This window comes from Brassica rapa, chromosome A05 (assembly GCF_000309985.2).
Source record: "Brassica rapa cultivar Chiifu-401-42 chromosome A05, CAAS_Brap_v3.01, whole genome shotgun sequence".
In the NCBI taxonomy this organism is placed as follows: Eukaryota; Viridiplantae; Streptophyta; class Magnoliopsida; order Brassicales; family Brassicaceae; genus Brassica; species Brassica rapa.
In genome coordinates this window covers 25,043,265-25,056,368 of record NC_024799.2, presented here as the reverse complement: position 1 = coordinate 25,056,368, position 13,104 = coordinate 25,043,265, and the positions used below count along the sequence as shown (strand labels likewise).

At 34.0% G+C, this 13,104-nt stretch overlaps 2 protein-coding genes across 2 annotated transcripts; both read left to right on the top strand.

Moving 5' to 3' along the window:
- The first annotated feature begins 1,468 nt into the window (after positions 1-1,468).
- Positions 1,469-9,432, top strand: LOC103870362 (WUSCHEL-related homeobox 5). The gene is made up of 2 exons (XM_009148493.3): positions 1,469-6,582; positions 6,743-9,432. The coding sequence occupies exons 1-2, from the start codon at positions 6,225-6,227 to the stop codon at positions 6,970-6,972; spliced, it is 588 nt and encodes a 195-aa protein (XP_009146741.1). The 5' UTR covers positions 1,469-6,224; the 3' UTR covers positions 6,973-9,432.
- A 762-nt stretch (positions 9,433-10,194) lies between these two features.
- On the top strand, positions 10,195-11,055 carry LOC103870404 (putative F-box/kelch-repeat protein At2g41360). Its single transcript, XM_009148528.1, has one exon. The coding sequence runs from the start codon at positions 10,195-10,197 to the stop codon at positions 11,053-11,055; it is 861 nt and encodes a 286-aa protein (XP_009146776.1).
- Positions 11,056-13,104: the final 2,049 nt, after the last annotated feature.

The following is a 13,104-nucleotide window of genomic DNA, read 5'->3' as shown; positions in this document are numbered from 1 at the left end:
TACAACATATGTTTGCCAAACTCCTAAACCAAAGTATTTCATGATTCACTACTTCCACTCATATATCTTCAAAACAAATCAATTTTATCATATCTTAATTTATATCAGTTAAAACTGTTTATAATTACTTGATTTTTATTTTTTACGCATCAAAATATTTTTTTACAAGATTTATAAATTATTTTTAAAATAAACTGGTACCAGACGACTTACACTTCAGTCGTCCAGACGACTTACACTTCAGTCGTCCAGACGACTTACACTTCAGTCGTCCAGACGACTTCCAACATCTCAGACGACTCAGACGATTTACTGGGGCTATATTCGTAAAAATGGCTTCTGTTTTTTTGTTTGGTCACAAGGGGCTGAGCTGTAATTTCACTAGGCTTTTAGGTTAGTTTTGCATTTGATTCAAGTTTGGGTATAGGTTTGGAATTAAAATCAAGTTGTGGGTTAGTTTTGGCAAAAACCCCATAAATAAACTCATCATGTGCAAGGTGCATGTCTTATCCTATTATTCTATTGTTCATTGCGATCGATTTGTCGATAATTTAGATTCAGGTCAGACTTTTTAACAAAATCTAACTTTGAGATGAAGATTTAAAGAAATTTAAAATTTATATATACATAGGTATACGAGATTAAATCGAGTAATATATACTTGGAACCACTGACTTACTACACGATGAAGCTATCAAGTGGTATAAAACAATTACTTCATATATGCGTTCTGAAGGCTGCACTGCATCAACGGGCCATAAAACTAGGGGTGGGCACTTTACCCGAAATCCGAAGTGGCACCCGAACCCGATCCGAAAAATCCGAACCGAAATCCGAACCGAAGTAGCAAAATATCCGAACGGGTATTGAATTAGGAGAGATTGGATATCCGAACCCGAACGGGTAATATCCGAACCCGAATGGATATCCGAAAATAACCGAACATATATATAATTAACCTTATATTTCTAGTTTACATCCTTCATTTTATATAAAATATTTATATTGATACTACACATACTTTAAATTCATATGATATACATACAATTACGTAGAAGGTGATTTGCTATTCACTTAAAATGCATGTCAAACTTTTTATTTCAACAATATTAACAAAAAGTAACATCCAAAATTTAAAAACAATAACCAAATTAATGTCTTTTTAGATTGAAAATGTTATGTCCAAATCTATTAATCATTCAATCTATTAAAAATAAAAAAATAGTTAAGTGGAAAGTTATATATTTAAATACAAGAAATTTGAGAAATGAAAATTTTTATTTTTTTCTTCAAAATCTAAATATCCGAACCCGATCCGAAATAACCGAAACCGAACTAAAAATACCCGAACCCGACCCGAAGTACAGAAATACCCGAACGGGTTCTACACCTCTATACCGAAATACCCGAAAATCCGAAATACCCGATCCGAACCCGAACGGATACCCGAACGCCCACCCCTACATAAAACTGTGTGTTTTGTGAATAACCGGTCAATTGAGAAATTACTCAGTTTTTGCATGCATGTCTATATATTTTATGGTTTGGTCAGAAGTTCGGATGCTCTGCTCAGAAGAGATGCTGGTCCAAACCGCGCGCTGCCACGACAATCTGAAGCTTCATGTCTTGTTTTATCGCTCGTTTGTCTCTCACAATCGTTATTTATGGCAAACGTCACAAACTTTTTTTTCAATTAAATATTTACTTTATTAATAAACCCGAAACGGGGATTCAAGTTTCGGTTCAAACAAAATGAAATGTCACAAACTTTTTTAGTTGTTTCCTAGTTTTCAAATTCTCTTTATTGAGCTTGTAAATAACTTCTTTTGTGTCGAATAGATATTACAATGAACCAAAAACATAATCAAAAGTTTTAAAAAGTTTGGATCCACCAAGTGTATTTTAGGCTAGAAACTAGTTCGTGAAACCTTTCAGAATTATGCGTCTCTATTTAAGTTCAATCATATAAAGAACATAAGGTTTTCCTTCGGCCAACACTTTTCATTATTATGTTAATAGAAATATCTTATATGTTAACTGCAGTTCAAATTTTTAACCATCAGTAGGTAAATAATTTTTTTATAAGAAAAATCCGTAATACAGTTATGCAGTACTACACGATATTTCAAAGTTTCTAGAAGAAAATAGTAGAAAAGGGAAAGCTACACGTTTGGCAGTATTAACATGGTAATTTCTTATAAGAATTGGTTTTAGTTGAAACTTTTGATAAGTAATGGGAAAATATGAAACCTATTAAGAAAAAGAAGTTAGACATTGACCTAGTAGTTAGAGCCTAAAGATCACTTGCCAAGAATTAGTACCCAAATTGAAGTCATAGTGTTTTTTTTTTTTTTTTTTCCATCTAGAGTTTTATTTAAAAGGACTAAAGCCCATAAAACATAAAGCCCGAAAGGGCATACACGAGGGTCAAACATCCAAACCAACATGGGCCACATCTATTACATCGGAGCCCAACTAACACCGAAACCCACTTGAAAGCGATCCACGTGTAGAACCAAAGAAGAAGCAAGACCACGTGTTGAGCCTCAACTGCGAGGGACACGTGTTGCCCTATCCTTCACCCGTCATCGCCGCTTCGAGAACCCACCGCCGGTAACTCTTGCCGGCGTTTTCACCACAACTAGAATCGCTCATACAGAGCTTTCTTTTCAGCGAAAGCCAAGTCGCCTACCAGATCAAAGCTTCAAAACTGGAATCAATCATCTTCAATCCAACTTACAACCTCTGATTTACTCTAATCAAGGAAAAGAGATATATCGGAGATGAAGAGAGGAGAGACGGTTGAGCGATGAAGCAGAGAGAAGCGCCGATCAAAGGAACCGGGAGAACCCCGGTAAAGACCGCCGTCAACACCTAAGAAGGGTGACGCGGAGACTAAAGCCGGATGTCCATCCCCAGAAGAGAAGACGAGGACGCCGGAAGCAGAGCCGGCAGACCACCATGAGGAGGCGCATCTCCGGAAACATGGACCGGTCGGAGAACCCAAACCGGTTGAAAGGCGCCGGAAAACAAACCGGTGAAAGGAAAAGCTTCATCCCATCTCTATCTCCGTGAAAGATGTTAGTGAGAGAACGGAGAAGAGAGAAAAGCTTTTTTGTATTTTTCTGAAGTCATAGTGTTATTCTGATAATATATTCAATATTCTTTTTAGATTCAAATATTTAATATAGCGTGTATATTGTATTTATCGGAATTATGCATGGAACATCATAGGGAATTGAATGTGAGTTAGCATTTCAATGTGAGACCGTCCTCAACTTTTTTGACTCGGATAAGAACGCAATTCTCGCTCTCTGAGAAATATATTTTCCTATAAAATACTGAAAACATATAGCAGACATGTTCATCTGATTATACTAACCGAGATGATTTTTAGAGCTGTACAATTTGATATAACTCCAGTGGTGCCTGTATAAAGATAGATGTGTATTTGTTGATAGTTTAGGATACAATCATTTTGCTATGTCATGAATTTTAGAGATTTCTTGATGGTGTCTAAATATATATAGTCATGTCCAATTTTTTTTTTTGCGATAGTTATTAAAAAGGGAGAATTTGTGAAATAACCAAAAAAAAAACCAAAATTAAATTTTTAGAGAAAGGGATGAGAGAGATAGGAAGGGAAATGAAGAGAGAGAAGATGATTTTGGTTACTTAGCTAATTTAAGTTTTTTGTTTGGTTATGGGATGCAATTTCCCTATTAAAAATTATGAATCGAATTCGGTTTGCATTTGTACATTCATAAATTTCACCGCAAATACATATGTATTTTCATATTTGAAGTTAGGAAATCATTTTCTTAAACTTAATATCTCGACTATTATTTGGTAGTTGGTTCTCACTACTATAATGGAGTAGAAGTTTTTGTTCGAAAAGTTGCCACACATCAGTTACTTAAATCAAGATTGCTGTCCATTAAGGGTTAAACAACTTCCATAGGTGTGATTGCACTAACACAACAGGATTGATTGGTTGCTCTCTCAATAATACTCCCTCCGTTTTTTTATATGACGTTTTAGAGGAATTTTTTTGTTCCAAATTATTTGACGTTTTCAATTTTCTATGTAAAATTTTTTATTAATTAGTGCTAGTTGACCAATAACATTATAGTTTCTATTTTATAATTGATTAAATTGTGGTTAGGTAAATAATTAATGATGTTTTTGTTTAGAAATTAAATATTTCTTAATATATATGCACAATCCTAAATCGTCATATATTAAAAAACGGAGGGAGTAGTTTTAATAATAGTAAGACAAATAAACTTAATTTAGAAACCAAAGTTGCTTTTTAAGGTTCCCAAAACTTGGAACCCGGACTTGTGTTTAAAAACAAAACACTATGCAAACTAGTGAATGTTCATAATAAAGGCACGCATATACAGCTAAAAATATTGTATAAGATAAAGTATGAAATGTTTGGAAATATCTGAGTTTTGTATAGAAGAGTTCTGAAAATTATAATCGGCGACAAGCAGACAGATATATCTAAACCTTTTTGTGCAGAATTCATAACTTTTGTTTGCCATCCAGATCCAGTAATTGGGTGCATGCCTACTTTTAGATCGTGAAAATCTGTTTCTAAGAAATCAAGGGTAGCTAATTTGTCTGCACAAACGAAATAAAAAAGTACAGCTAATTTAATTATGCTTATGATGTTATGATGTCTATTAAGAAACTTGATGTAAGTTAACTGGCCGGATGATTCCAAATAACATAAGCCATGTGAGCTTTGACTTTGACACCGAATTAACCCGTTTTGAAAAAATATAAAAACAAAATGCAAATTTATATGCAAGAGAGACAAATATATTTGTAAGTACTGTTATGTTGTTTAGTGAAGAGTTACTTTGTTTCTAAAAACAATGTTTGGTTTTATTCACATTGTCATTTTATTCCTTGGACCATTTTCTTACTTGCTTCGCATCCCGTGCATGTCTCCTCTAAATCACCACCACTGATACATTTGTATATACCCATGAATATAAATAAACGGCAGTTAAAAAGAAAAATAAAACGAAATGAGATTTTGTTCGAGTTTTCCTTTTCTGTTTTAAATTATTTTTGCTTGTTAAATCCTTTTTGTATTTGGTTTCAAGTGTCATTAGGAATCAAAAAAATTCTGTTAAAACTACTAAACATGCAAAATTGTTGTTAAACGAAAATAAATATTTGTTTTTAATGTTAAACATATATTCTTTGACACCGGATTAAACTTAAGGAAGGATTATCCATTTTTGTACCGAGGGATGACTACTTTTCTACATATTACATTTTGAAGAATTTTAGTGAATTGCAAACCGTTATATATATTTTGAATGTTATATTTTCTTGTATATATAAGAATAAGATTTTGAATTTCCTCCCCTCTGCAGTTGCCGACCAAGCTCCCTCAAGTGTCACATCTTTGTGTAAAACAAAATACAAAACTACCGTTAAATAACTTGTGAGATTGAAGTGTCGTTTATTTTGTGGAAAACAAAATAAAAACTTACTGTTTAATACTAACTTGGAAGTCAATCTGTTCACACAGTGAGGTGTTATGATTATTCCTTATCATATTCATGTCATCATTGTCATGATGTTAATATTTGCGGGTATTGGTCAATAATAACGATCGATCATATAGAAATTTACGATATGTTTTATTTTTTACCTTCGAATCTTCAACAACCTCTGACCAAAGACAACGACTAAACCATCCTCTATATTTTGTGCAATATGATGAGAACACATTGTTTTTCCAGTCTTATAAATTAAAGCCTGATCTCAAATCCAAAGACCACTTCGCATTTGCGCCCTTAATCTAGAATGAAGTATATTTGAGTTTATTTCAATCGTTAGAACGTCCCATACAAAAAAAATTAAATTAAATTATGCAACATGAACATCTATACGTGTATATACATCGTAACATCATGGGACGGAGGCCAAGATAGGTTAGGACAAGGATAAAGAAAATGATCAAATCTGCAAATATCAGTCTCTCCCAAATCCCAAGAAAAAACAAAGCATTAAGCATGCATTTCGTAATAAACAACTCATCATAAAACGACACATAACTCGAAAACCTCTCCCCCGACAACTTATCAATTTATTTATCTTTTAACTTGAACACCATTACTAGATCTCCGCATTTATATACGAGTATACAAGTAAGAAGCCCTAAAACGTAAACACTTGATTAAGGATTATATCTGAAAATGTCTTTCCCCCTGAAAGTTCGTAGCGTACGTGGCAACAACGGAGGAGGAGGAGGGACGGGGACGAAGTGCGGGAGGTGGAACCCGACGGTGGAGCAGTTGAAGGTATTGACTGACTTGTTCCGAGCTGGTCTTAGAACTCCGACCACAGACCAAATTCAGAAGATCTCTACAGAGCTCAGTTTCTACGGCAAGATCGAGAGTAAGAATGTTTTCTATTGGTTCCAAAACCATAAGGCTAGAGAGAGGCAAAAACGCCGTAAAATCTCCATTGATTTTGATCATCATCATCAAGAAAATGACTATATCTCTCATCATCATCATCATCATCATCATCATCGTCAACCATCAACTAGAGGTAACCTCTTATGATTTTTGCGATACCAATCTATATCTAAATGTTTTTCTAGTTATTTTCTATTTCCCCTAACAAGTCTTTTAAAAGAATTAAATAATTTCATGATGATATACAAAAATGTATTTAATTTGTTAAGGATGATAATTGGTACTACTTGTAGATGTTTTTGAAATAAACGAAGACGAGGAGGAGAGGGTAATAGAGACGCTACAACTCTTTCCGGTGAATTCATTCCAAGAATCCAAAGTGGAAAAAATGAGAAGCAGAGTCAATAACCAGTACCGTGAATACATACGAGAGACCAACACGACCACGTTTCCTTCCTACTCATCATGTGGAGCTGAGATGGAACATCCATCGCCGTTGGAACTTCGATTAAGCTTTCTTTGAATTAGTGACCACCTAAATAATGTCTTGGAAGTCCGATAAAATTTTAAAGAAGTCATGTTAGGAGATCTTATGTATTTTGAATTATGACTCAGAATATCCAATGTATCAATTATGACAACAAGTCTAAGCTGCAGCTTTAGCAAAAAAAAAAAAAAAAAAAAGAGGTCTAACCTGCAGTTACTTACTTTCTGTTAGTTTAATAGTATATTGTAAGAACTAATATCATGGAAGCTATTACAGAAGTTTGACATGGAAAATTATAGTCTACCATGGTACACACATAATTAAGAGCTATTTGGTCCGAGACAAAAAGAGAGAGAGAGAGGACAAGTTTTAATCTAATGCATCTTTTATTGTGCTAAGTATTTTTAATACTAATTTTGTACAATTCTATTCAATAATGATAATTATTATATTCATGATTTTAATATTAGATCATTTTTTGCCATATATTAAAGCATTGCTTCAAAGTATTTCGGTAACAAATCAATTTAATTTTTTTTTCTCATCACAAAGCACTTCAAAGTATTTGGGTATTAATCAATTTACATTGTTTTTTCTAGTCACAGAGCACTTCAAAGTTCAAACTGTCTTTTTGGTAACCAAATCAATTTACATGTACACCCAAATCGGGCCAAATAATAAACCAAATTATTTTAAAATAAAATGTTTGCGAGACAAATATAATTGGTTGGTCGCATCCCAAGTATATAACTGGCCAGATATGACTGGGCTTAGAATACAAAAACCATTATTTGATTTAGCCCATTAAGCTCCGTATATCTAAATAGATATACGAGAGAAGATATTTCGTTTAAAAAGTTTGTTTCTTCACCTCCATCAGGCTAATCCATTTATACGATAAATGATCAAAATTTTATGAAACTGTTTGTTTGTCTATTCAAATACTTCATCGAGATGAATTATTTAAATAGATTTATTTTTGTTTCTTTATTTTCATTTTCATCTAAATGAATTTAGTAAACCAATTACTAAAATAACTTTGTTTTCGACTAAAAGATTTATTGATTACTATCCAAACAAACATTGTGGTACAAGAAAGGGGGACATGAATGGAACAAGTTCCAAAATAACTTTGTTTTGATTTAATCAAATGCAATTTTCTTAAATAGTTTTTTTTTTAGTTTTTGTCACAAAATAGTTTTCAAGGAGAAAAATGACAAAATAACCAATTTTTATATTGAAAATTTTAATTTTAAGTTCTTTTTTTCAAAAAAAAAAAATTTGAAACCTCATCTTCAAAACCTTACCCCTCAACTCTAAACTCTAAATATAGATTCATTAACCTTATGGTATAAATGTATGTTTATCGTTTAATAAAATTTCTTTAGGTCATTTTCTCTTCTTAAGGGCTATTTTGTGAAAATAAACTAAAAATGCTTCCTAGGAAATTTTTCATTAATCATATATTATTTTTGTTTCACTATATTAATTATCCAAAATATAATTCTTTTAAAATATGGTTTTAGCGGAAAATATGATTTGCGGTTTTTGCGGAAAAATACATATTTTCGATTTAGGTGAGAAATTTAGTTTTGCGATTTTAACGAGAATAAAAATAATTTTATGGTTTTGTTTGGAAAATGAATTTTATTGTTCTAGCGGAAAAATGTGGTTTTGTGGTTTTAACGTGAAAACATATTTTTGCGGTTTTGACGGAAAAGTATAGTTTTACGATTTTGGCGAATATGATAAATATTTGTTTTTTTATAAATATTTGTTTTCTTAGAAAGAAATATGATAAATATTTGTTTTTTAAATACTAGAAGTATTTTTAAATTAAAATTGTGATAAAATAAAAATACTTTCATATAAAAAATAGATATTTTTTATTTTTAATATAAAAATACATATATTTTTGAAAAAATCAGGTATTTATCTATTAAAAAATAGAAGGATAACAGACTGGACTTGGGGCGATAGCACCGTTTGTCACCCTATCTAAGTCAGGCGTTTGTCACCCTATCTAAGTCGGCCCTCGCTAGCTAATTTAGACAGACTACCCACAAGGATCAGATTGGCTTCTTGGGGACTACAAGTCTACAACTCCCCACTACTTGATGCTTATGCTCAAGAGAACCCTTGACAAGAGACCACATGCTTTTAACTTTTGATTTCAGCAGGGAAGTTTGGAGGCTAGCTCTTAGAAGGCTTAATCCGCCAACACCCTTTCAGGAACTGGAATGAGCTCCGTCTTGGATCAGATGTCAACAAACCACAGCCCTTTAATCCTCAGAAAATGGTGACGGTCTTTCATCTCTGAAAACAGAGGAACAATGCATATCATAACAGCTGCTTTGTTGCTCCTGCTGTGATATTGACACTGATCTATAGAGATGTGAAGTTAAGTTGCTTTATATTCCTTCCAGTGCCGGGCCTGAGTATAAATAGAGAGAGAAGAAGAAAGAAATAGAATTCTTAGGGAAAAAATGAAATAGAGAGAGAAGAAGAAGAAATATTATCAATCTGTCGTATACAGACAACAAAAATAGACTCTACTTTATATAAATATAAATAAATATATTAATAAAATTTTAGTTAAATATAATCTAATTATTTATTGAATAATAACTCCTATAATCCTATTTAAACTATGTTAAAAAATTCAAAAGATATATTGTCAACTTAAAAAAAATATATATATATATATAAGATGATGGATCACATACTGTATTAGGTCTTTTTCCTTTATCTTGACACGATCACAATGTCAATCGTTGTAGCCGCCTCCAACTCGAAGAAATCACGGCCATCATCATCATCATCATCGTTTTCTTCGTTGCCAGATGACGTTGCATTGAAATGCTTATTCCGCGTTCCGAGATGCTACGACTTAAACCTCTCTCTTTTTTTTTTTTTTTTTGATAACCGAGTGTCCCGGCCCCACCGTAGTGGTCCAGACTAGAGACCGAACTTTTTAGCAGCGCGGACGTACACCCGAGGGTGAGTCATGATCAAGGCAACGGTCTTCGGTCTCGGACGCCAGAGCAAGTCCACATGTAAATTCTCTGGTGGCCAGTGCGAATCGAACCCGGGCCGTACTTGCAGCCGCAAGCCGTTTACCACCGGACTAACTCGTCCTGGTTCCTAAACCTCTCTTTGGTCTCCAAAACCCTAAGGTCGCTCGTGCGCTCGCCAGAACTCTCCCGTTTACAATCCCAGCTTAACTCCGTCTATCTCTCTTATAATTTCTATCATAACATGCTGAGACGGCCCAATAGCTACTGGATCACTTTCCGTCCGGGTGACAAGACCACTGACTATCAGTTGGAGAAGAAATCTCTGTCGTTGGCGGACGTCCCGAGGCCTTGTCTTGGTTCTGCAGTCTCCGTGGGATCAGAGATCTATTTCATTGGTGGAAGAGGCTTCCCCTCCACGGAGCTTTGGATCCTTGATACTCGATCTTATCGTTTACGTACGGCTCCAAGCATGAAAGTGGGTCGGTCCGTGGGGTATAAAGTAGCAGTGGGAGTGGTCGAGGGGAAGATATATGTAATTGGAGGAAGTGATGAAGATAGCCAGGTGGAAGTGTTTGATCCAGAGACGCAAACGTGGGACTTCGCAGGCGAGGAGAAAGTGAAATGTGAATCGGAGTTTAGTGTGTCTATGAAGCAAAAGGTTTATATGGTGGGCCTGCATGGGAGAGTTAGCACGTATAGTCCGAGAGAAGGTATAAACAATGAAAGAACGGAGGTGCTAAGAAAATATGTGAAGTTCTTGTGTGTGGTGAAGAATGTACTCTATGCTTGTTTTGGGTGTAGTGGGTTAATGTGGTTTAACACAAAGCTCAAGGTTTGGACAAGAGTGGTTGATCGTGATGGCAAGGATGGGAAGTTAGAACTGTATTCATCTACTGCTCAAATAATGGAGGAATACGAGGGAATGATTGCGTTTTTTTGGCCACTACCTAATATTGATCGCACGAAGAATGATCTTATCTGTAAACTGATCGCATTGGATAGGTTAGGAGAAAATATTCGTGGCAGGATTGAGTGGTCTGGTATTGCGGCCACATTGCCGCATAACATTCGTTTGAAGGATTGTTTAGTTGTTGCCGGTTGATGGGCTTATTATATGATTTAACGTGCTATACTATTAAGTCACAAGTTATGTGAAATGCATAAAGAGTGGCACATATGTTGAACTTTCTGATAGCCCAGACAGAGCAAATTATCATGTCTATTTATCTTTACTAATTTTGTTTATTTGTGTGCATTACTACATACATATATACCTATCTTCGTTAGTTTACTTGTTTAAAACCGTCTGATTCTTATGAACAACAAACACCTCTGACAACATCGGGCTACTGCCCACAAACAAATGCACACGATGTCTTCACCCCTCGTGGCTTTTCGGTGTTTCCATTCGGACCGTTAGTCCGCTGGCAGGCAACAGAGGCTCGTAGCAAGGAACACCAATGTCCTTATGCTTCTTCTGGTAAAGCGCCTTTGGGTGTAGCAGCTACTGGGAAAAGCAGTGAACTCTTATCCTTGGTGACCTTAGCATGGTGATGAAGTGTATTATCCGGTAAGCTTCGTAAAATAGATATAAGAGAGAAGAGAGTTTGTTTAAAAAGTTTTCGGCGAAGAAGCAAACTCAAGCTCAAAAAGTTCAAATTTTGGTTTTAACAAAAAAAAAAAAAGTTCAAATTTTGATTGACCAATGATTTATAAGAACTAAAGAACCTTAATCTACTCTGTGATATTGTCATGAAAATAGAAAAGACAGAGGCTAATTCGAGCTTGGGAGGTTGTAAAGAGGGTTGGGTTAGGAGCAACCGGGTGCGGTCTCGTCCCATCGATCTTGTCTTCTCCCTCTACTATTGTTTCTTCAATAGTAATGATAATTATTTTTTATTTGTTTATTCTCCATTCGGTGTTTTATCTATAGTTTTTTTTACAGGGAAATTTGATCTAATAATCAAAGAAAAATTATATTTCACCAAATAACTATATCACTCTTTTTTTTAATCTTTTTATTCTTATCTCTCTCTACCTTCTTGCTATAAATCAGATATTTTCCTCCAATATTAGTCATTCTTTATATTGTCATAAAAATAGAAAACGAAAAAGAAAATAAGGAAAATTGCATTTTATTGGAAAATAAAGTTTAACTAATGACGCATGCTTCGTGAAAAGGATATGATGATAAGCAAGAAAAGAAATGAAATTAGGAAATCAAGAACGTGCTTTGTTACGCAATATTTGCTTTTAAGCCTACTTTTGAAGGAACATTCTTTTTTCTTGATAAATGTTGTGATTATTTAAATTAAAGTCTACAATTAAACAAACTGTTTGCATACAATTTAATATGCTCATGATTAGGATTAGCGTTAGGTCGCAAAGCTTCTCGATGATTCTCGTACTTATTTAATTGTTTCAATATTCGCCATGATGTTATTATACTCACGCAGTCCCTTTGTGCATATGTCGCTTGGTATAATACACTAATAGCTACATGTAAAAGATGGTTTCTTTCAGTGCGGGTAGTGTGTTCATACTTGGACATACATAAGAAAATACAAATTTCAAAAATAAATCAATGCATAAAAAATTCACGATTGTTATATTTAAAAGTTAATATAACAGTTCTTTAAATTTGGTCCTATACTTTTGCTATGGAAAAGATCTAACAAATCGTCATTCCAATCTAAATCTATATTTTATTTTTCTCCATGTTGTTCTCAGAGTTATCAGTGTCATCGCAAATCTTAGTCATCAAATAGTGGATACACACACACTCACAATATATATCTGTACCAAATAGTGTATACTGTATAGTATATATTAATGCATGTATGACGTAAGAACATTGAACGTTTTAGAGATTGGTATACATCAGTGTTAAGGCATGTAGATCCCATCGAGGCGACCAGATCGAAAGTGACAAAATAACTAAAGGTTGGCAAAAGAAATAAAGCCACAAAGTTGCGAGAGGAAAATAACAACTTTATTTTCTTTCTCTATCCGAAACAGGACTAGCAAATTGCAATGCCATATCACAATTGATGATCAAGATTCATCTAATATAGACGAAAAATATTTACATGAATTCGACTTATTTAATGTGAATGATGATAAATCATTTGCTTGATTAAGTTTAGTCATT

Excerpts from the sequence above, each read along its gene's own strand:
- LOC103870362 (XM_009148493.3), top strand. The coding sequence starts at position 6,225 with ATGTCTTTCCCCCTGAAAGTTCGTAGCGTACGTGGCAACAACGGAGGA. Across the intron at positions 6,583-6,742 it reads TCGTCAACCATCAACTAGAG|ATGTTTTTGAAATAAACGAA; the intron begins GTAACCTCTTAT and ends TACTACTTGTAG.
- LOC103870404 (XM_009148528.1), top strand. The coding sequence starts at position 10,195 with ATGCTGAGACGGCCCAATAGCTACTGGATCACTTTCCGTCCGGGTGAC.